Raw genomic sequence first — 26,228 nt, 5'->3', positions numbered from 1 at the left:
TTTTATAATATAATATAATAGGTTAGGAAATCGATATTTTTATTTTTATTTTGTATATATTTCACGGTGGTTCGAACATGGAATCGTGGAGAAATTTTATCGATTTTAAGATCTTAATAAATTATCCTCGATATTACGGAAAAAGTTTTATAATATGATATAATAGGTTAGGAAATCGATATTTTTATTTTTATTTCGTATATATTTCACGGTGGTTCGAACGTGGAATCATGGAGAAATTTTATCGATCTAAGATTTGCTCTTAATAAATTATCTTCGATATTACGGAAAAAGTTTTATAATGTGATACAATAGATTGAGAAATCGAATATTTTATTTTATTTTATACATATTTCACGGTGTTCAAATGCGAACAATCATGAAGAAATTTTATTAGCGATTTGTTGACGTTATCGGTGAATTATCTTCGACAAGGAGTGGTTTACAATTTTATAATGTATAACTCGAGTAAATGTAGTGTAACTCGAGAACTTTTTCCTTTTTATATTTACGATGCTCGAACAATGGTGAAGAAATTTTATTCGTTTGTACAAGTACATATATCGATACTTTAAATAGGAAATTAAATTTTCTCTCGAAGCAACTTTTATTTTATTTTAAAGAATATACTTTTTTTTTTTTAACAGGAATCACAATATTGAAGGATGTTTTTACGAATACAAATCTTGTTTAACTATACAAGACCAAGATTCGAGGCAAGTTTTATTTTTTAAACGGAACTGTATATTCTCGTTCAACTAGGCGTGGAGCTCATCCCAATGAGACGAATTCGTTGACCCACGATTACAATTGGTCTTCCAAGGTCTCGAGATCTAACAGTAAGATTTTCCTTCTGCCAAGTTTTTCTTTTTTCTTTTACTTCAAACGGAAAAGAAATCGTTGTACATTGCAATGATTTGCCTAAATTTTAATCTTTTCCTTAATAGCATCTTGCAACGAGAATGAATGAGATTTAATTTTTCAAGGCACAAGGTATTACGAATTCATTTCGCAAATAATTTATATTCGTACTTGAACACACAAGCGCGATTGTATCTCTCTCCGCATGGCGTTTCGGGGTAATGAGTGCAAAAAGCAAAAACACCGCGTTGTGTAATGAGTTTCTCGAGTTTTTCGTTGCTCGACCGTTCCGTGATCTCATACGGTTGGAATTATACAAAGCCGCGATATTATTGTGGCCAACCTCCTCAGCTAGGAGCAAACGTAAATCGAGATTCGAATCTCGTAACGGAGTGTATTTCGAGCTCGAAAATTTTAATCATTTCGTTCGCTCGAAACCCGTTCCGTGCTTTGTTCCAATTCGAGGAGAACAGCTCTTAACAATTTTTTCGTAATTTTATAATGATAATTGTGATAAGGATCGATGTCGCATCGTTCGAGGAACGAACGACACGTTGTTTAGTCTCAAGACTCGATTGCGTACGGAGATATACGTGCGTAATACGTGATAATTCAGAGATGGGGACTTGTTTGAGAGTATGAATTCATCGAGGTTAAATGAAAGAAGAAAAATAATTATTTATAGATACATTAGTGATAGAGGCACGCGTGTGATTGGAAACGAAAGAAAACAAATCGGATATTTAATTTGAAGAATGTTTACAATTGGAAGGATTCAGAGGATCATTACATGAGATCATGTATTTATGTTAGATATCGCTTCGAGAGTAAAATTTATCAAGGAAAATCACGAAATAATTCTACATCATACAAATAAATTTTTTTTTTTCAAAACACGTATCAATTAACCATCTTAATATTCGGGAGATTTGTTCTTAAAAAGAAATATCTTCAAATATCTTCTCTTCAAAAGTACGTAGCGATTAATATTCTTAATATTAAATATTCTGAAAGAATTCCTTTTTTCAAAAGACATGAAAATTTAAAATAATTGTCAACATTTTTCAAAATATATGTCAATTCATTACTTCAATTCAGAATTTTTTTTTTCCAAATCATATACCAATTAATTATCTCAAATATTTAGAAAACTATCTTCAAAGAATTCAAACTTTCATTTTTGCAAAAATTTAACACAATATCTGTTTTCTCAAAATGTGTACCAATTTTAATTAAAAGAATATATTATATTCTTCAAAATCATCTAACCAATTAATCTTATATATATCTTAAGAATCCAAAAATTTAATACAATTCCACAATATCTATAACCTAACTTTCTTCATTACTTTAATCATTAAAAATTTCTTGAAGATCAAAATTAATCAAGATTCAACTCTTTTTTCCCCAAATCATATATAATTCCCAAAACATACCAATTTTTAATTACCTCCAAAAAATCTATTTATAAAAAGAATATACACGTACCTTAACGATCCAAAAATTTAATACAATTCCACAATATCTATAACCTAACTTTCTTCATTACTTTAATCATTAAAAATTTCTTGAAGATCAAAATTAATCAACTCCTTTTCCCCCAAATCATATATAATTTCCTCGAATATTTAAAAAACAATATTCAATTATTTCAAAACTTTTAATTACCTCCAATGTCCAAAAAGAATATACACGTATCTTAACGATCCAAAAATTTAATACAATTCCCCCCCAACATCGGTAACCCACTTCAAATCGCAAACCAATATTAATTACCTCGAATATCCAAATAAAAAAAAGAACCTCTCTCTCCCTCCCTCTCCCCAAACACTCTCAAACTTTCCACGACACGCATTTCTCTCGCATACCCGCGCTTCTCTAATTTCCCTCCATCTTGAACCAAGTATCCCGCGATTTCTCTTAAAGATATCGTAGAAAAGGTCGCGAAGGGCGCGCGTACAGGTATCGAGTGTCTGGTCGAGGCTTCAGCACGTTCCTCGGGGACGATGAACGAACAGAGTATCGGCGTTGGGTTGGAACACCGGACACCCTGTAGACGCGGGTGCTCACCCGGGGTCAGACCTCACCTCTCTCTCTATCTCTCTCTGGGTTCGCTTTTATCCTGAGAACTGGTTTCACCGGCGTCGCATTGCGCTCTCCCTTCCCTCTCTCTCTCGCTCTTTCTCTCTCTCAGTTAGGAAATCACGATTGAATTACCCGGAGAGAGAGAAAGAGGGATCCGGTGTTGTGTTTGTAGTTTAAAGAGTGTACGCTGGTTGCGCTAATAGAGAATCTGGACCAGGGCAGAAGAGGGCACGATACGAGGTGAGGTATTGGCCTTAATGCGGCATAATAAACCCTGCCTTATTTCTTAATCTAGAGGATGATCGTGTGTTCTGGTCGAGAGGCTGAGATGAGGAAATTAATCCATCGACACCATATTTTTATATTTATATATATATATGGAATCGTTCGAACTGATGATTACGTTTGAAGGAAGAAAAAATGATAATTTAATATATCGTTGGCTGGTTGTTATTTTCTTTCCAATTATAATCAATGGAACTGGATTACGATAATTGTACGTGCACGCATTCTCGTGAGGAAATATTACGTATAACATCCTCTCCTTCAGAAATTACACACTTCCATAATTATGTAAATAATATACGTGTAAATACAGGGATTGATTGATAGGTAGGACCTCTAATCGTGTAAAATAATAATTACGTAAATTGATATACCTGTAATCTGGAATAGAAAAAAACAGAATTGAAATTGTATATTAATTTTAATTCAAAACGTGATCGATTCCTAATCGATTAAATTTATGCAATCTTTCCTCTTAAAAAATCGAAAAAACGAATCCATGATAAGGAATTCGAATAACGACTTCGATGAAAAAAGGAGAAGATGGAGATCGAGTATGAAGTCATCGACGAAACGCACTTATTTTAAGAAAAAGAAAAGAAAAGGATTCCTCGATATCGTTAATCGAGGGGGAGAGGATTCAAGTACAAGGTGTACACCGTGCGTTCCAGATTTCGATCGTTTGAGTCAACTGGTTTCCTTGGATCTCAAGGTGGCGCGGACAGAACCCACGTCACGACGAGATTCCACCTACGTGGGACACGTGCGACGAGTTTGTTCTCTCCAGCCTCGAGCCGAGCAAAGCAAAGCCAAGCCTCGGGTTTTACTCGATGACGGATTCTAATTGCGCAATCGTAATGCGCACTCTCCATACCATCTTTATAAATAAAAAAAGATTATCTTTGCCGAGGTGAAATTTTATTGTTATTCCTTCTCTGCCGGCAAAAGATTGATGCTTTGACCGTTGACGATTGTACACACATATACAACGTCTGTCATCACGGGATAAACAGGTTTTCTATAAATCGGATAACGCGTGTAATAGGATTTCCTTTTTTTTTTCTTTCTTTCTTTTCGTTCGTAAGAGGTCGTAAGAGTTCATGTAAGAGTGGATTCTTTTCAATCATGGAATTCAATTCTTGTTCATTCTCGCGTAACGAGGATGAACATGATTTTGAATAATTGTATATAATCACACATAAATCGAATAACTTAAATAGATAGATAATAATAATAAGAGATGTAATTGATCTTCAAAGAAAAATCACTTACACCGATTGTCTTTCGAATCCTTCGATACGTCATATTACATTTATATTATAATTCCGATTGAAATTTTTCTTCTTACGAAATGAAAGATAATTTGATTCACTTTTACGAAAAAAATGACGCGTACGAAAAGTTTCTTTGCGATAAGCATCAAGCATGATTTCACGAAAAATCGTATCGTAAAATGGCAGGAAAAGATTATGACACACCTACTAATTGCAAAATGCGGATCAGACGATACAAATGATACGATATAAATGATGATTGAGAGATTGAGTCAGCATCATAAGATTTGCTGGAATTTTTTCGATTCTACCAACTCCTTCGTTCGACTTCGCCTCCTCGTGAACACGGCTTGACTTATCGCGCGGGGAATGGAGATAAAACGCAATTAGACTTAATTAGAATGCGAACCAAGGCTTGTGGTTAGCAGTCTAATGCGGAAAAAATAACTGTATAGTCCACCATCGGACGGTAAAATTCCTTGGAACAATGCTATTCGTTTAAAACTTTCTTCGTCTATCTACATATATATATAAATTTCGAGGAAGAAAAGTCATTCGAAATAAATATTGCTAATTATTGATTTAAAAATATATATATACGTGTTACATAACTTTCGTAAAAATTTCCGTACAAAAATTATCATAGATATTAAAATGAATATTTGAAAATTTGCATATGTAATTATGAATGAATAAAAAAGTTTGAAAAACTTATATTAGATCAATTTTAACGCTGAAAAAGATACTCTAGATCTCTGGTCACTGAAATTGTTTGAATTGGGATTGAGATCTCCACAACTTTTTCGCGCAATCTTACAAAGTCATTTGAATTTTGTATCTTTTGGATAGAATTCTTGAAGATTCCTCTTGACAATCGTTTCTACTTCTGACGCGTCCCGAAACTTTGAACTTTGAATCTTGCAAAATAATCCAACTTGTGAAACTTGGAAAAGATCTTTTCACATTCCATGAGAGATCATAAGCGTAATGAACCCTTTTGAGAAACTTGTTCCATCTTTCTAGGGAAGATAGGTCAAGCGATTCGTACTTCTCAACTTCAATTTTCGTGACAGAATAATATTCCTCTTCCAATCGTGGATATATATTGCAAAAAAAAAAATAATAATAGTCAAATAAACGATCTGGCATCGAAACGTCGAAAATGTCGCTCGAGACGACAAATCGATGGCAAAAGCCGAGTATGAAACATACCGCGATCGATTAATCATCCCGCGGATCGTTCGACGAAATAACAGTTTTCGCAACGAATCGTGATTTTTTTTTTTTTTTTTCTTTTCGTCACCGAGTTTAATTTATATGCGGCAGATTGCACGATGCGTTGTCACGCGGAATAAATTACGGCCGCGTTTCACATCGCCGCTGAAAGCTCGGCGATGATCCTTAATGGGAGCCACGAGAGTGTAAAAAGTTTGCCGGTCGCTTCGAAGTTGGCTCAAGTGGTGATAATTGAACGGTTCCGAGCGAATCGTTCTTGAAGGATACGTCGACGCCATACGTTTAATCTAATTCCGTTGATATTTTGCCTATCTCTTGTCACCATATGGCGAACTTCCATAATCGTTGAGCAACTATGTAGATTTTCCGCAATTTTTCCTCTTTACACCGCGTATAATATATTAAAACGATCCTTCAAGTAATAATTATACTACTTAATTCTTTACCCGTATATAATTTTAAAAACAAAACGAAGAAAGGTAAATTAATTTAATTTTAAAATAATAATTTTCCGATCATAAACGATTCGTATAATTTCGATATTCATTGCCGATAAAAAAAAAAAAGGAAGAACCGTTAAATTGAAAATTTGTGCAACGCAAGAATTAGAAATTAAAAGAATATTGGTCTAGAATTCGAAGTAAGTAACCAAGTGTACGAAAAAAACACGCGAGCACGCACGATAAGCCAACTTCCGTAATTCCAGTAAAATTTCCACGATAAACGATACCGCATTAAAATTACCATACATTATTTTCTTCGGGGAGGACAAAGCCAAGAGCGCATGCCACCTCTTTTGTCGAAGCCACGTTATAAGGCCAAGACAAAGGACACTCGACGCATGAATATTCTCCTCTTACGTAATTTCAACCTTTTTCCATCTCTCCGTACGTACATACGTATTCCCCGAACGTTGCATATTCAACGACACGAACGATCCTGCAAACCTTCGATACGTGGAATATACGCTGTTCGAGCACATCGCGGATTAAGAGGAAGACCAACTAGTGTCTTTCGCCGGCACACGCGTGTTTACCACGCTTACGCGTCATCGCTCGCGTATTCCAACCTCGAGATAAGCGATCTTACACAGCAGCGTCGAGCGTCAATGATGCGCGCGCAACCGATTCAGAATCCTTGCTCGGGCGATTATTATCGATCGGTCGCGGTGGACCGACACGTCGATCACACCCGTCGCGATGCTTCGTTCCATGGACGAAAAAAGAACGCTTCTGCCGCGAAGAACGTTTCTTTCGCGTTACGCGGCGCTCGAGTCGCGCGCGTGATTCGATTTACAACGGCGGCGAAAGTGACCAAGGTTAACGGATACCGATCAATTACCGGTATAATTAATCGACGGATAATGAGATAACGCGCGCGGTGAATGCCAACTGTTTCCTCTAATCCCCGGCTTGTTTCGATATCGATTCGCACGTACCCTCGGCCCGTGTTTCCTTAACGAGGGATACATGCGAATAATCGCGTTATAGCGTTCGCAATCGAGCACGATAGGGGGCTCTATCTTTCGTAATTGGGACGTTGATTATTATCTGTTTCATTTCGAATTATTGTCGAGTAATTAAAACGTGCATCTTTAAAAAGGGAAAAATTTTGTGGGGGGGATAATGAGTGGCGGTAAGTAAGAAATTGTGTTTTTATGTCACTCATATTATTATCGTTAACGATGGGCATTTAAGAAGCAAAATAATGGTGAATAATTGTTGTTACCTATCGAAACTGACTGCTAATAATTTAAAAAAAATTCAAATTCGAGAAACATCGAGAAAATTAAATCTCTAAAGTCAATAAGGTCGATAAATACGAGGACAAAGTTCAAGGAAAGTTCGTTTGCAGATTAGAGACACATTGCACATCTAAGATGAAGCAATTGACGTTTCCCCCTCCAGTGGAGAATACGCGTATAAACGAGTCCTCGTATTCCAATTTTGGTTGCACGGTTGAGGTGTAATAAATACAATTCGAAAGTAGAACGCCTTGAACCCTATGTACGTTAAGGTAAGTAAAGCAACCCGTCGTTGGAACTAGTCTCCGCTTGCGCGGAAAATGGGACAAAACTCGGTGTAACGTTCAATTTACTCCGGTCTTGCTCTCCAAAGTGCAAACACCGGCCGGTAAAGCCGGTTGGAATTGGGCTATTAGCTAATTCTAGTATTTCCAGAGTTGTACTACGGAACGAAGGAATGTGTATATCGTAACTGGAAAGTGTGAAAGGTGTGCCAGCTTTGATGTTGGACACCAAGCTTCGGGTTATTTATTAAACGTTGACTGTATATGTTTTTGCGTTAAATGGCAATTTCACGATCGAGTTCGCACGCGTGTTTGCTCGTTTTAACTTCTTGAAAGATCGATTTATCACGGGTGGGAAAAGATGGGTAATTATTTTTTTATTTTTTCATTTTATATATATACATATATATATATATATATATATATATATATATATATATATATATATATATATATATATTTTTCCGAAGATAATAATACACACGCGTTGTCGTATCAATTTCAAACTCTCTTCGGTAATTTTCATTCTTGGAAAAAAAGAAAAAAGGAAAAGAAGTGGGTATTATTTCTTCGAGGAGAGGTTAATGAAGCGGGTTCAAGATAATTGTATGGACAAAAGGAGGCATGAGGTTGATGTAGAAAATTTCTTTTCACTTCAATGATTGCAAAAATCATTTATTTATATTTCTCATTCTCTCTGAGTGATGATGAATAAGTTGGGACTAAGAATAACACGGAAAGATAACGGTTCATGCATCAATACCAAGCGATAAGTTATTTTTCGATTATTTATTTATTTCTCTTTCTCCTTTTTTCTTAAAGATAAAAAAATATATAAATTTGATTAACTTGAATCGACAGGAAAAAAAAAAGAAAGAAAGAAAGAGAATAAATAAACACAGAGATCGATGAAAATATATACTCGAGATAATTGTATTAATAGAAGAAGAAACGATGCGATATAAATAAAAATTTGTTTCCTTGCGAAACAATCAACAAATCACTGGGACTGACGAATCGAATAAAACATTCCATTCGGAATCGTTGCGCGTCGCTATTAATATCGAACTTTCAATAACTTCAATAAAACTTCACGAATTGTCATTCTCTTCGATCGTGCAAATCGAATGCCATCCAACGCCATAAATCAACCGTTCCCAATAATGGAAGCGAATTATTCGATCGAAATTGTCTCCATACCAGTTTTTCCCAAAGGGTGTGCAGAAACGCGATCCAACGAATTCTCAACTTACGCACTGTACTCGAGGAGGCGAGATCGGTGACGGTGAGTCAGTCAAGCTCGCATTCTTCCAAGTGCGATCACCTCTGATTTTTTTTTCATTGCCCGATGCGCTCGCAGGACCTCCTTATACGTGCATACGCCTCTAAACATAAACCAACCGCCGCTTCTCTCTGTCCCACGGGATCTCCTCCTCCTCTCCTCCCCTCCTCCCCTCTTCATTCATTACTTCGCGCACGTTCGGCGCGACAATCGTGTTCCACCACATTTAATTTACGCGCACATTGTGTTTCCTCAGAGAGTTCCAGGGAATTTAAGAAGAGAGAAGAGTTGACTTCGATCCTTTTTCCAGATCTTCGATTAGTTTCCTCGGAAAATTATTCCTCTTCCGATTGGAGGAGATCTTAGGATTTTCTCGAGAAAATTTGGAATATTCGAGGGAATTTCGAGGACCGAGTTTCCTTCGATCTTTTAGATTTCGATTTTCTTTGGAAAATTATTCTTCTTCCGATTGGAGGAGATCTTAGAATTTTAAATCTCAAGTTATTTTCTCAAGAAAATAATTTGGAATATTCGAATTTAAGGATCGAATTTCCTTTGATCTTTTAGATTTGGACTTTCTTTGGAAAATTCTTATTCTTTCGATTGGAGAATATCTGAGGATTTGTTGGAATTTTAAATCTCAAGTTATTTTCTCGAGAAAATTTGAAATATTCGAGGGAAGTTTCCTTCGATCTTTTAGATTTCGACTTTCTTTGGAAAATTCTTATTCTTTCAATTGGAGGATACCTTAGGATTTTAAATCTCGAGTTATTTTCTCGAGAAAATTTGGAATATTCGAGAAAAGTTTCCTTCGATCTTTTAGATTTGGATTTTCTTTGAAAAATTCTTATTCTTTCGATTGGAGGACATATAAGGATTTGTTGGAATTTTAAATCTCGAGTTATTTTCTCGAGAAAATTTGGAATATTCGAGGGAATTTCGAGGACCGAGTTTCCTTCGATCTTTTAGTCTTCGACTTTCTTTGGAAAATTCTTATTCTTTCGATTGGAGAATATTTGAGGATTTGTTCGGATTTTAAATCGATCATTTTCTCGAAAAAATTTGGGGTATTCGAGGGAATTTCGAGGACCGAGTTTCCTTCAATCTTTTAGACTTTTTTTTGGAAAATTCTTATTCTTTCGATTGGAGGACATATAAGGATTTGTTGGAATTTTAAATCTCGATTATTTCCTCTAGAAAATTTGGGGAATTTAATGGCAAAGATTCCTTGATCTCTTGGATTTCTTATTTTCCTTGGAGAACATTTTTTGCTTGGAATAACAAGCAGAACGAACTAGCAAGCAAGCAATTACAAACAAATTTCTTTAATTACTTTTATTTTTAAATTATTAATTCATCAAATTCATTTCTCTTGATAAATTTTTTCAGATTCAAATAAAAATCTTGTATAAAGAAACGAACATTCGAAAAATTAGCCTCAATTCTGAAAGGAAAGAGTTAGCAAACGGAAGGACAGCGAATTAATCCCTCATCACGAATGAAAAATAACAGGCACATGGTTAAAAACAAGTTTCATTCACCTCCATTCATCTCATCTATCGTAGTTCAATTCAACAACATGGAACAACAGCGTCGAACAATTAAACAATTAATCGAAGAGAAACACATGTCACATCGTTCCGAATTACGCTATACTCGCTCACCACAGCTACGACCGAGCTACCTGTTGTCTACAAGGGTTAATTACACGCTGCCAATTAACGTGGCCGCGACGTTTTGCGCAAGCAAACTCCACTGACATCGGATAATAGTTTCGGTCGAGGTTTCGCGAACCTGTCGCGGTGCCGGTAATTTAACGCTCCTCGATTCAGAGCCACTTTCCGCTTGCGACATCGCGGTCGGCGAGCTGACGAGGCTGGAAAGTTTCCATTCCATGAAAACCTCGGCTATCGAGTGAACGCCATCCATGAAACAGGCAGGCATTCGATCCGAACGATTGCCATTCGATTTTATTAATTAGAGAATAATCGAATAATTATCGATAATTAGGAGGAATGATGATTCGCCAAGTCTTATTTTATAGTTTCCAATTTTAATCGAAGAAAGAGGAGAAAAATAAGAAAAAATAAATATTGGAAATTAATATTACGCGTCGTGATTTTGAGTTTTGATTTGAATTCGTTCTCGATTGATACAGATACATGGTTAATTAATTAACAGGATTTTGTAAAAAATATCTACGAAGCAGCAGAGGGGTGAAGGTTACGATGCGCGGTTATTCCTCGAAGGAACTCGGAAACTTGTTGAAAATTTCCAAAAAAGGAAACGTGGAATTTCGATGAATAATAATAATAATAATAATAGTTGGAAAGTCGGAGCCTCGGCCGAGTTCCTGGAAAACTGACGATCATTGTTCCGTGCAATTAGCATTTACGATTCCCACTATTTCTTGGAACGAGAGCGGCTGATTAATTATACACCTATGTGTTAATATTTTTTTCTTCTTTTCTCTTTACCACCACGAATGTGATTAATATAATAATAAGAAGCGTGAAAATTATACCGTGCAATTAATTACACGATCTAAAATATACGAAGAGGAGCATGGTTAATTAATTAATTAATGTGTAATTTAAGTGCTAATGTTTCCAAGAACGTTCTAAAAATGAGCGTAATAATTTTTTCTACGAGGAAAAAGAAAAAAAAATTCCGATAGATTCGCTAACTTTTTTCCAACACGTTCGATAAAATCGATGGAGGAATCCATCTGGCGGCCCACTTTCTGCCGCGAACGATCGAGGAAGAAAGAGGTTGGAAAGAAATGGCGGGAGAATCGGGGCGAGTTCAACTCTCGAATCATCGAGAATTAAAACGGGCGAGCGATTTGTTGATGAGGATCGAGAACCGTCGTTATCTCGATGCGATTCGTGTTGCCTACGCTGAGGCGCGGCAAATTCTATAGATAACCCGTTTCGCGTGTTACCCACGATTTTTAATGCTATCAATCTCCGGTTTCCGGCCAGTCGATCCCGTCTCGTTTCTCAAAGAGTTCAATTATCTCCAGTGATAATAAAACGATAAAAAAAAAAAGAAAAGAATCTGAAAACGAAACGTGCGAGTGAGCATGAAATAGATTTTGGATCTTTGCGAAATTGCGTTTGTCAGAACGAAAAAAATCCTATTTTTATAACGAAGCTTATAATATAAGTATGAGCATTATTTTTACAATTATATGTAATAAGCGCAAAATTTACAAATATATTGTTTGTTCATGGAGGAAATATAAACATGTAAAAAATTTGTATGAATTTATTTGAGTTTCCTTGGAGTTAAAACAGATCGATTAAAGTAAAAACTTGTCCAAGGAAATTCATAAGAAGAAGATAAAAAAAGGATGCGAATAAATTTATCAATAGTTTGCCACAATAGCCTCGATCGACACGAAGAAGCGGTGATACGGCGATCCGAAAGTAGCTATGCTAGACAGTGAAACGACTCTCTCGATGGATCTTGTTTCCTCTGTGGTCATCCGCTGCTCCCTGTTCTACACGTCGTGTCTTACACGCGACAAGTACACAAGAGCGTTTCGTTTGACTGGAAATGATGGGGCAAGTCACGAGAGAAGTTGCGTGGCGAGGAAAATTATTATTTATGCAGTTTAAATAAAAATTCATAAATTATACATGTATATGTATATATATATAACAGTTAGCCTACTTTTATTTATTCAAACGAATTCACCCTCTTTTACTGCCCACATACACTTCCATTCGAAAACACGAAACAATTGTATATAAAAGCAACAACTCCGCATCTGGATGGCTCTATACAACTGTTGACTCAGCTGACAATGCTCTCGATGCAAGATACACGGCCCTCGAGTGGCTCGCCGCAGTATTGTTATTTACGAAAATCGAATATTAAAGCAAATAATATAAAAATGAAAAAAGAAAGGAAGAAAAAAATCGTAAATCGAAGAGGAAGAAAAAAATCGTAAATTTCGTGGAAGTCGTAAAAATTCGTCTCTTCGAGTGACGAAACTGACACTTGGATAATTATCACGGAGGAAATGGTAAAAGGAACAGAAATTCCCAGAATATAGACCGTCTCGGTCTATCTATATAATTTCTTATAGAAATAGAATCCAAGAGTGTCAGTTTTTTCGCCCCATTGTTCGACGATTCTCGTGTTAATTAGAAGGCAGAAGCTCCGTCACCGGTGGAATTTACATCGAGAACCGTACGAGGCCTGAGAGGATTAACGGTTATGCCACGACGATCTGGTTGTTTCGAAAGAGAGCAGACGTTTCGAGGATCCTTCCTTCTGGAATTTGGATAAGTAATTGGCTTATGCGAGGAGAGACGACCGGGTCTCGAGTAGCGTGAGATCGGTGATAGTCAGTCGGAAGTATCTTCTTCTTCTTCTTCTTTTTTTTCTCTATTCTTATCTGACCTAATAAATTTTCTTAACGTTTCCAAACAGGCGTAGGTAAGCACGAGCACGATGTAAATGATTTGTCCAAACACAGATTAAATGGCTCGTGCGATGCAAGATTTTTTTTTAAATTGTTACATTAATCGCGAGTTCCTTGCTGTACGCAAAGAAGAAGATCGAAAATGTGGAATGATATTTTTTTAACCCGAGATTTCCTAGAAAATTCGACTTTAAAAGTTTCTTGGAACAATTAAATTTCAATTAATACTCTTGGGTTGCAAGATTTTTATCTTTCGTTCGCTTTTTCTTTTTATTTCCAACATCAAAGAGTTCGTTTATCATTTAATTAGCTTTTTTTTATCAATATCATAAATAAGCACAATCCTTGCCGACAATGTTGCAAGATACACCCAAAAAAATGTTTCTTCTCAGAAAATAAATCATTGATAAATTTTATCAAAAAATTTTATTCGTGTTATTACAGCAAAAATTATTGAAAAAAAAAAATCAAATATTCGATATCAAACTTTTTTTTTTTCATCTTCGATATTTCTAATTAACCAATATTCCGTTAACACTTTATACATACAGTTAAAATATCGATAAATACTAGGCATATACTGCAAATATTTCTAAAATATTTCTAAAAAAAAAAAAAAAAAAGAATCAACAGAATCATTTCAATTATCGAAATCACGAAAATCTCTCTGATGAAATCGATCAGAAAATGATATATTTATCGTGCAATTAAGGGTACCAAAGAGGAGGTACAACTTTATTTAACGCGGACTCATTAGCTTAATCACGAATCCGGTTACACGATCGTTAACGTTTCTATTTCGATCGACCTTCGAGCGTCGTGTTTCGATTAGCAAAGCCACGGGGTGAAATGCAAAACCGACCGGTTGACAGATTGAACAGATCGTGCACCAAGTTGTCACACGACACTGCCACACGCACGCACACACATACACACACTCTCTCTCTTTCTCTCTCTCTTTCTCTCGCGGATCGGTAACTCGACTAAACTTATTAAACCCCACTGTGGCCCCCCCTTCCTTCTTGGTAAGAAGATATATCCGCCCTCTGACTCATCAATTTCGAGATACCTTATTTATCCATAAGGTACATTAAGGGAGAGGTACTCTCGAGGGCTTATCGAGCTTAACGACAACACTCTTGCGGATGACCGGTCTAATGGCCGTGTTATCGGTAGTTTAAACGGGATTCAAAATAGCAGGGAGCAGCGGTTTGGATTATTTTGAAGTTGAAACGTTGAAGAAATTTTTAGGTTAGTCGAGGATTGAAACTTATTGTAAATGTTAAGAAGGTTAAAGATAAAGTAAAATTAGAAAAGAGATAGAGTACTGTATAATAAAGAAAAAGAAGTTGATGATTTGATGATTCAATTCATGGAGGAAGGAGGAAGAAATTTTGGTATATGGAGTGTTGAGTGTTTGAGCAAACGAAGCGGTAACTTGTGTTCCAAAAGCGCCGGTGAACTCTGTTTCTCTTTACCGTAAGTAACATACGCGAGAAAGTTCTGCGAAAACTCAAAGTGCTGTTTAAAGCCGGCAGGAAATCTGTGTTGATCTTGTTGAAGGTCCTCGTAAACGTTGCAAGATAGGATGTATCCGCTCACCTGATACGTGTATATATTCTTCTTACAAAAAAATTGAATTACATCGAGAATGAATTTTAACTTTTCCAGTGATCCAAATTTTCAATCTTCATATTTTCCAATCTCCATCCAATATTTGTAATATTTCGAAGTTTTGAAAATTGAATTACTTACATCGAGAATGAATTTTAACTTTTCCGGTGATCCAAATTTTCAATCTTCATATTTTCCAATCTCCATCCAATATTTGTAATATTTCGAAGTTTTGTTTCAAAGTTTCTTGTGAAAATTCAATTTTTTTCAATATTTTCTTATTACATTCTATATTTAAAAAACTATCCTCTTCGTTCTCCCTATAAATTTCACCACACGTTCCTAACCTCCAAAAACACTCGCGCCACCTTCACGCGATTCACTCACTCGTCGCTTATTTCCTGCGAATATTAACGCTTGGTATTCTCTTGGGCAACCGTGCAAAACGATATCCCCAGCATTCCCCAACCTTGCCATTATATTTTTGCGTGGGTCTCCTTTCCAGAAAGATTTATCTTCTTACGATACGTATTTTATCGAACTTCGCGTCCCACGATGATTTATATATAAATAATCTTTACGAGATTCGTTACGGCGTTAATTTGATCGCATTTCGTGCCATTAATTGATGCTCAATTGCGCACTCGCCTCGCGGTTTAATCATCGATTTATTCATGAAAATTGGATCGATAAATAAAGCACGTTTTTCAATCGCGCGATTCGATTCGTTGAAGGAAATGCGCGTTATCTCAACACTTATGGATGCCTGGAAACTTGCTAGTGGTAGAATTAATTATAAATACAGGCGTAATAAGGAGTTAAGCGTGGGAACTGAACTGGCAAAGGACTGGCGTATACACATGGCGCGACTATAAAAGTACTTGTACAGTGTCTATATATTTATGTGAGAAAAAAAGAGCCTGGAAAGAGGATTTCGATGCTCTCTGCACGACTAGAATTAACAACACGCGATCGTATATTCTACAAAGTAAAAAAAATTCGTGAATTTATTATTATTTTTTTTTTTAATATCGAATTACTTTCGATTGAATATATATTAGATATACGAATATTAGATTTCGAATAACCTATCATTGACTAACGTTTTTGTAGAGAAACATTATTATTTAAAATTAGGAAATTCAGGAATTTCCAATTAATTCTTTTATTCTTGAAACACCGATCCAAATATTCTAAAATTTTTAGAATAAATTAAATATGAAGAAAAAAAAAAACACGTGTTCGTAATGAATTTCGTAGAAATATATACATATATAAAAAAAAAAAATGCAAGAATTCTTTTATTTTCGTATAACTTCGATAAACTTCAATACTGTTTGAAAAAAAATCGAAATTTATTTTGCCTTGAACGACGACATATATCAACTGTTCAGTCATCTTTGCTTATTATTCATAAACGCGTCATTGTTACCGTCTATCGACACAAACAATTAAACAAAAGCTCGACCGACTTGAAAAACATCGGTTAGTAGTCATACCAAACAATTTTTATTGCTCCTTGTTCCCCATATCTATCGCGAATGGAAACTATCGAATGTTCGCAATCGTTCTAGCTTATCTATGAAACCGCAGGAAGAATCAAACCCCCCAGCTGGCATTGATCGCATTTCAATAACGAAAGTTTCAATATGTCGAAACGATTCTTCGTGTGGATGGGTGGAATTTTATTGCGCGAGAATATCATCGATTTAATTCGACGGGAAGGAAGAATAATTAATCGTCAGATTTCGTGGAAAAATCATCGAACATTTTCTCCCCTCTCGAAAAAAATTTCGTGCCGACAAATATTTTTATCTTTATAAAGAACACATTCATAAGAGAGAAACGTAGTTGTGGCGCAAACGTTTTACGATTCGCGTTTTTCCGCGACTGCACGCAGAGACAGGAGAAACATTGTGCATTTCTTATTTTCATCCTTCATACCCCTCCGACGAATATGCAAAAATAACGTCGAGTTTCGCGGTATATTTTGCGCATTGACACAAAAAACAAACTCGAACGAACGAGCGAACGAAATCAAAATCGAAATCACAATGAATATTAAAGAACAAAGAACGGTTGGGTTCAATAACGATCAATAACGATATTGTTATTAATCTGTTTGCCAAGGATGATTGATTAACTTTGTCGTTCGTAAAGATTTTTTTTTCTCTCTCTTTTTTTTTTTTACGACCGAAATAGATTAACACGTGTTCGTCTAACAAATATTTCGTGTTTCTCTCTGCACATCTGCGTTATTATTCGATTGTAATAAATTCAATATATTCGAATTATTTTTAATAAAACCGTATTCTTTCGTTCCAAGTAGCTCGATAAATTGTTCCAAATATAATTTTTCGAAATTTCGACCCCAATATTCGATCACTGATATATCATTTACACCGATACGCTTGCTCGATAAAAGATGATGAATCGAATATTTGACATTTCAGCGAATACCAAATACGTGGAATCGCTTTTACTTTATCTTCCTCCCCCACCATTGTCTCCTTCGATATCTTTTTTCCCCTTACCTTGCGTTCTTCCCGGGTAAAAGCAGTGGCCCAATCACTTTCCCGATTATACACGCATAAAAATCGCGCCATTTAATTATACGAGGCGAGGTCGATCATCGACCGTACCGTTCTTTGACATTCGAGCACATTCATTTGTACGCGAATTTCAAGGCTGGCAATTATCATATCATTTAGCATCCATTACGAATTCCTCGAATGATTCATTGTCGAACTTGACGCGCTTCTTCTCACCCGGGGTTCAACACTCGTTCACACGCGACTTCCGATCTTTCTCCAAGGCAATAAATAAAAACTCCAAAGAAAAATGATTCAGAAAATCGATGAAGGATAAATTTGAATTAACATAATATTAACTCAATTAATGCAAAATGTTGATCACGTTTAATAATAAAAGTACGATAAATAATATACTGCAATTCAAATTTATTGATATCGTGTTTCATATATATTCATTTTAATGCAGCAACTAATTATGGCGAATTGAAAATCGATTGAAATAATATTGAAACGTTCGAAGCCACGACACCCCAGCACCAAATTCCAGAAAACTTTCGACTGATGCGTGTTATTCTTCTGATAATGTATCATCGAGGAAGCGAAATCTCGTATTGTTGGCTACATACGCAACCGATGACTCATACGTGACTGATACAATTCTTTATTTAGTCAAGTGCGCTTCTTCCCAATTGATTCCCAAAGATTTCTCTCGTATCTCTGATACGTTTCTCTCATTCTTTCTTAAGGGAAAAGAAATCGGGGGACAAAAAATGGGTACAATTCGAGGTAGGAGAACGTTTCGTAACGACCTTTATATTTAAACGGCCGATCGCAGTCCATTTAATATTCCAGCGACGCGCAATTGCATAATAATCGCGGCACGCCATTATAACGGCGACGTTGGGCAACGTCGATTCGAACAGAACGCATTGTTCGCCTTTTTGCCCGTGTCCCACACTCGTCGGGAGAAGAAAAAGGAGAGGGAAGGGAAGAAATTCGGCGCGCAACGGGGCCGACGATTAATTGTTCCCCGCGATATTGCGAAATCGTCGGGCGAGGCTCGGCCGACAGGGCGTTTTATCTCGAGCAATGTTCGCGAGACACACTTCAAACAGCCTCTAATCTCCTTGGTGACTTTCGTACGATATCCTCGACTGAGCATCACCGATTGAAACATCACGCGTGTTACGAAAGGAGATGATATCGAATAAGAGGAAAGAAAATCACTCGATTTGATTTAATATTTCTTCGGACGGATTGAAATGAAATGAAAATGGGGAAGAAAAATTGAAAAGAGACAACAAATCGATTCGATTTAATTGGAAAAAAGGAACGAGTTGGACGTGTAAATATAAGATAAGGCAAGATATTCGCGAAATAAAGTTGGAACTTGGAAAAATCATGTTAGATCTTAGTTGATCCATATAGTTTGGTGTATTGAATAAAATTATAACACCTCTTTCGTGAAGATTAACAACCCATCGCTGTATTAATTTCATGCTCGCACAAGTGTGAAACAGTTTTGGTACGATCTCACGGTACCTGAGAAACACCCGATGCATGAAATATAATAACAAATTCCGAAAGCCCGTCTGTGAAATTACGCTAATCGAGTTGGCCTTTTTTTTTATTTAAACGATCCTATTACAAACTTCAGTAAACTCAACTAGTAATACTACTCTCTTTTATGACCTATTCTATTCGAACTGTAACCAATTGCTTTAAAATACTCGACTTGTAAAAATTGTTAACTGACTTATCTTACGAAACGAATTATTAAACCATGAAATTCTCGTGATAAGTGCTATGATTTTTTCCTTTTTCTTTTTTTTTTTTTTTCTTGTTTTCCTTTCATTCTCGATATTTAAATAATCGATGATGAAAAAAAATATTAAGAACGATCCTGTTCTAAAATTATTCGAGCTAAATATAACACGACATCCCTTCGTCCAAGTTTGACTTAAACCTCCCCTCCCCCTGAAAACCGATCATAAAACCGCCTCCTCCCAATTGTTTCGCACGGACCCGTGTTTTTCTTCCCTGCTGCGAGTTGGTAACTCGGGTAAACATAAGCGTTTAATTCTCGGGAGCGCAACATCGATGGTCTATTTTAGCTGCGCTGCAAAGGACCAACAGCAACGATCTCTGGATAAGAAAAGAACCGGCACGTGTCTCTGTGCACGGGTAAGGACGCTTCAGGGGGTTGGAGCGCACGTGCTCCTTTATTTACCACGCCATTTTACCAACGCAAATGGAGAAACTAGTTCAAGTGTATTGTGAACCAGCTTCCACCGCCTAGTCTTTTATTCCACGATTCCAATCAAATTTTGAAATTTTCCTCTTCGAAAATTATGCGAAACATCGTTCGTGTTCGCATAATTAAAAAACTTTTGGTGAATAAATTAGAGGGATATATCGATCGTGTATTATAAATATTAAAATTCGTTCAAAGTTGAAAAATATTAAAAATATATATCCTGAAATTATTTTCTAAAGTAAACTAATTTTTAACTCTACGACTTTTGACTTTGCTCAACAAACAAGATTCTTAATAGAGCTGCAAGATTTCCGGGATTTTTTTAATTGGAAACTCGCCCGAGGCGAGAAGGAAAACTGGGAAAAGATACATCCGGGGTTGGGCGCATCGCCACCCCTTTTAGAAGAACACTCTTGGCAACATTGTTCCTGACGGGGTGACTCTCAACCCCTTGTGCAGCGGAGCGGCCGTAATCCACACAGACACGCGGACACTACTATCGCGCGCTACGTATTTACATACTCGAGGGGTGATTTAGATGCGCTAAAAAAGCCGATACTTTAAAGCAGATGCGGCACGAAGCGAACGAACCGCCAGGAATCGACGCTTTCGACGAGTCGAAATCGTTGCTCCGGATGTCGTTATCTGATCTCTGTCTGCAATTCCGCCTATTACGCGCCAACGAATGCGAATTTTTCCCTAACCGTGACAAATTTTCAAATCCTTTCCAAATACCATTGATCGATTAAAAATTCAAAATTCGAATAAATTAAATGATAAATAACAATCTACGTTATCTACACCATTGACGAAATTTAGTTAATCTGATCTCTGTCTGCAATTCCGCCTATTACGCGCCAACGAATGCGAATTTTTCCCTAACCGTGACAAATTTTCAAATCCTTTCCAAATACCATTGATCGATTAAAAATTCAAAATTCGAATAAATTAAATGATAAATAACAATCTACGTTATCTACACCATTGACGAAATTTAGTTAATCTGATCTCTGTCTGCAATTCCGCCTATTACGCGCCAACGAATGCGAATTTTTCCCTAACCGTGACAAATTTTCAAATCCTTTCCAAATACCATTGATCGATTAAAAATTCAAAATTCGAATAAATTAAATGATAAATAACAATCTACGTTATCTACACCATTGACGAAATTTAGTTAATCTGATCTCTGTCTGCAATTCCGCCTATTACGCGCCAACGAATGCGAATTTTTCCCTAACCGTGACAAATTTTCAAATCCTTTCCAAATACCATTGATCGATTAAAAATTCAAAATTCGAATAAATTAAATGATAAATAACAATCTACGTTATCTACACCATTGACGAAATTTAGTTAATCATATTTCAACGAATAATCCCGAATTATTCCTACAATTAAAAAAAAAAAAAAAGGAAAACGAAAAAGTTTCGTTCGCTGTGTTGCATAATCGCTTTAGGACACTCTAGAGTCACGAGCTCCCTTTCGAGCACCCTTCACGGAGCGCAAATACGAATCCCACCTCGATTACTTCCACTAACGACTTTCGCTACCGAAAAGTAAATCCGAGACAGGAAAAGCAGAGGGAGAAGTCTATTAGATCTGTCCGTGTGTCCTCCAACCAGACGAGCCGAGTTAAACATTCCGATACTTGGAGCATCTTGACCGTCGGAAATTACGGGGAGGAATTCGATCTACTCGAATAATTTAAACAACCCTATTACCCGACTATCGAATTGCCTCCAGCCAATTGATAAAATGAATTGATTCCTTCCAAGATCGGCAAAAATTATTTCAAAACGAAATCTTTAAACTGAAATCTATTTTCGAAAAGATTTTCGATCTTACGATAAACGTGATATTATTTAATTTTCCATTTCAATAGTTTATTCGTTAATCCAATACGATATTTCTATTTTTATTCCAATAATTTCTCCTATTTCTCGCTAACACGGTTTCTAAAAGTCGATCGAGTTATGTAAAATTCCATGCCGCCGCGATCAAACTTTCAAATCGGCCGCGCCTAGAGCGCCAAGGGTAGCCCCCCCCTCGTCTTTCCTTTCAACACAGCGTACAACACGCATATACGTTTTCGCAATGCTGCATCGGGCAGGATGTCGCGGAAGGGGTTGCGTTCTCGCACCGGTAACGCGATCAATAAGATAATTGAAGACTTTCTCGACAATGCCGGCGGAAGGGAGCAATTTCGCCATCTCCCTTGTACTTGAGCAAGGTCATTGTTTTCGAGGGGATTCTCATCTCTCCTTCCTAAGCACCATCCGCACTGAACGGTTATAATTGTATCCTGCTGAATTAAACGCCACCAACTTGGCCACCGTTGCCCACATATTGCACGAGTGTATTTGAGGAAAAAACGGAGGCGTGCACAGTGGCGGGGATCGTGACTCATAAATTGCAAATTCGATCGATAGAATGGCGATGATGGGATACGAAAAAGTACCGAGTTTTATTGCCTATCTCTTTTACTTTGTATCGTACGGAGTTTATGATGAATATCAGATAGAATAATTTATAATAAAATATATGGAACAAGTTTACCTGATACTGAGATATTAGTTTATTAAAAACTTTTCTACTATAATTGTCTAAATTGTGCGTTTAACGAATACGGGTATCAAAAGGAAAGATTTAATTTGACTTGATATCTCATGTTTTTTCGCAACGATATCTCGTGTCTCGAATCACGAAATTATGTTTATAGATGTAAATAGATTAAGTGTTCCATTATTACTCTACGCAGTGACAAGTTTACAAGCTTGCGCGAACAAAAAATTAATCTTTGGCCACAGACATGCGGTCGAGAGTAAAAAGCTTCGCGAAGCGAGACTGCACGCTCAGTTAATCAACCGTGAACTCGTAGAAATAAGGAACAATGACTTGACAATGAGATGTACAAAGCCTATCGAAAAATCGCGAATAACGTGTACATCTCGATGCATCGTATATATGTGGAGAAACAGATCCAATCGTAATGGCGAAATGTAATTGGAACAGCCATAGGTATTCGAAGGACAAGCACGTGCGATCACGGTCACATGGCCTTTCTTTTATATGTGAGAGTGGAGTAGGTAGTATTGGAGAGTTGAAACTCTCCTCTCGGTAGTATGGTCATAACGGTATTAAGGAATTTTAGAGATATTTATCTGAAGAAATTAAAGATCGGAATGATCAGTTCCGTTAAAAAAGATACAGCGAAAGCAAATCCCCATAAAAGGATGAAGCAATCGTGCAATAAAAAAAAGTAGTACAATTTAAATGATTGATCGAAATGATTAATATTATTTCGTACGCTGAATTTATGGTGGTGTTTTTAACGCGAGACAGAATGTAAATAAACTCGAACTATGAACACAATGCTCAATTCGTAATTTATGTTGTACGTTAATGGTTCCAAGCTATTTAATAAGCTTTGCGACATACCGAGCAAAACACATTATATAAACAGAGAGAATGGTTACAGACGCGTGAACGTATATATTGGTGAGAATAAGTGAAAAGTGACCGGGTCACAATATTTGATATCGTACGTAATTATGCGCTCGATCGATTTGAAAAATCGTTGACGTTAAATGCAGTCATGATCAACAATGCGTTCGAAAAACATGCATACGTCGTTTTTTCTACACGGACTATGCATGATTCATATCCTTGTTACAAGACAATCGCATAAAATTGATGCAGTGAATCATACTTATACGTAATTTTATTTAAAACAACAAAAAAAAAACATTAAAAACGTCATATTAATAAATTCGAAATAAAGAAATTGCTTTTTCGTTTCGTAAATACGCGTAATTATAAATAAGATAAGATTCTCAGCATACGTTGCATACGTTTGAAATTTCGCGAAAGCTTGACGTAAAAAACGAATAAACTGACTGCAGGGCGGCGACACCCGGCGTAGTCTTCACGAGGGTGGGTTTCCACGAAAGCATGCTGATAAAACCGGCGATCGATAAGAAACTAGGGTGTACGTGGTAATACAACATCAACAAAAAACCATAGTAACGGATGTCTTGTAACACGATTGTTCAAAGTTCATCGCGAGAAAGACAAAAGGACTCACTCACCGCTTGAAATTGCTCCAACAACTCCTGCCGGTCGTCGATCGCAGTGGCCATGTTGTTCGAATATATAATCCTTTCGTCTTTCCTTTCTCTGCTCTCCCTATGTGGCCCTTTTTTACTTCCTCTCTTTCCTCTTCCAGTTGCTGTCCGGTGTACAAAGTACACACAATGGGAGAAAGGATATGTATAACACGAGTCGGTAATTTTCACCCGGTACACGCAGATAGTTACAAAAACGGTTACTCGAGGCGTTCTCGCACCTCACGAACGCGTTTTCTGGTTACGACGCGGTTACGAAGCAGCCAGACACCGCGAGAACGCGTCTCACTTTTACGGAGTCGCAACGAATACTGAAGCGTCGACGACCAAACGGAGCGCGCGCCAGCTAGTCGAGCACTTCCGAAAATAACCGAACGAATACGAAGGAACCACTATTTGACACTATAGGACAAATATTCCTTGTACAATTTCTTCAAATATGATAAAAAATAAATTATCATTTATCTATTTAATATCTAAATAATTCTTTGACTGTTCGTTTATTTTTTTTTATCCTTTCCAGAAAAAAAAATTCACAATAATTTTAAGTAGAAAATGTTATCGAATTATTATTACGTGCACTAATTATATTTCTATTATGGCATATTTTATTCAATATTATATATTCGATATATTTTTATAAATAATCCGTGATATAAAAAATTTTAAATTCTGATATTAATTTATGTTTTATAAAATACGTAATATTCAAGAGAATAAAAGCGTTTTCTATTTCGTTCTACCTCCTCCCTTCATCAAGGCGTTACACTTTTAAGAACCTGAGGGCGGAAGTTGTCAAATGAACGGTTTTTCAATCTGACAGAAGATTTTCTCTACGAACGATTTCATTTTTTTTTCCTCAGTTTCATTTTCTCTCCAAATAAAAATACTTTTGAATGTTCGTCATTTTTAATTAATTGAATCTAAATTTTTAACAAACGATATGTTCATTTTAAGAAAGGTTAAATTCTTTTTTTTTTTTTACTTTGAATTACATTTATCATAAAATTAATTTAAAATACGTGATAAAAATACAAGGATCTTTTATCATAAAAAGAACTCGGAATGAAATATTACATACTTCCGTGTACAGGAAATTATACATATATAATCATTCATAAAATATAACCAGTTATCTTAAGCAGATATACATTGTTCTGGTTAGACTTTGTAATTACATTTGTACGTGAAATTCAAATCCAATTCAATATAACATTAAGAATGAACAAAAGAAAAAGAGATATTCAATAGCATTTATTTAATTAATAATTTAATAATTTAATTTATTATTCAATATACTATTTTTATTTTTATTTTTAGAATAGTTGTTTATCACTTTTACTATTGCCTACGAATAATATTAATTATTAATAATTCTATTATGTTTTATATCGATTCGAATTAAAATATCAAAATGAAATGTCTGATTGGATAACTATATAATTCGTTTGATCGTTGAACATCTTTATTTTTTAATAAAATTCTTTATCTTTTGAACTTTATTGAAATACAATTTTAAAGTATAATGTATTTATCTATCGAAAGTATACAAATGAAAATGAAGATGTCGCGGATAAATACAAGACTGATGAATCGCCAGTGTTAAACTTTACAAATGGAAATGGATAATAAAATCTCGCGGTAATGAATCATTTTTTGTATGCGCAATGTGTGTGTAAGAGACGTACTATAAGTCATTAGAAGCAAAAGTTGAGTCATTTATCGATATGACTATAGAGTCTATTTCCATGCTTAATTCGATATTAAAATTCGCCATTAAATGAATAAACAAAGTAATATAATTCTCTCGTGTATTTATGAAATAATATTTAAATTATATTCTGATTTAATCTACTTACTTAACGTACTTACATTAAATAATTAATAATATTATCAATTTTAAATAATTATTGATTAAAATAAAAATTATTGTTATCAACAAAACAAAATTTTTATATATATACAAAATTAATTTGTACAAAAAAAATATTAAAAAATTAAATTCATCATACTTTATACGTTAAGTTGTCATCCCTAGCAAAGTTTAATATTCATCTGAAAATGATATTCACAGTCTAATCTTTCTTCTAACGTCTGAAATATTACTTTTGCCGAAAGCTCTATCCTACACAAACATAAATCTTCTTTCGACGTGGCTTGCTCAACACTTCCCGTTGTGCGTCATATAAACGAGAAATTCATGTCTCCCC

The 26,228-nt window shown here is 35.8% G+C and overlaps 1 protein-coding gene across 1 annotated transcript in view; it reads right to left on the bottom strand.

The window, feature by feature from the left end:
* LOC408694 (plastin-2) overlaps positions 1-24,372 on the bottom strand; it is a 34,659-nt gene extending 10,287 nt beyond the window's left edge. Inside the window, exon 1 of the mRNA XM_392230.7 lies at positions 23,983-24,372. Coding sequence (XP_392230.1) covers positions 23,983-24,033 — 51 coding nt within the window. The 5' untranslated portion in view covers positions 24,034-24,372. The remainder of the gene's footprint in view (positions 1-23,982) is intronic.
* Between the last annotated feature and the right edge of the window lie 1,856 nt (positions 24,373-26,228).

The sequence above is a fragment of the Apis mellifera genome, linkage group LG2, assembly GCF_003254395.2.
Source record: "Apis mellifera strain DH4 linkage group LG2, Amel_HAv3.1, whole genome shotgun sequence".
Lineage (NCBI taxonomy): Eukaryota > Metazoa > Arthropoda > Insecta > Hymenoptera > Apidae > Apis > Apis mellifera.
The sequence above is the reverse complement of the archived record's forward strand: the minus strand, read 5'-3'. Positions and strand labels throughout refer to the sequence as shown.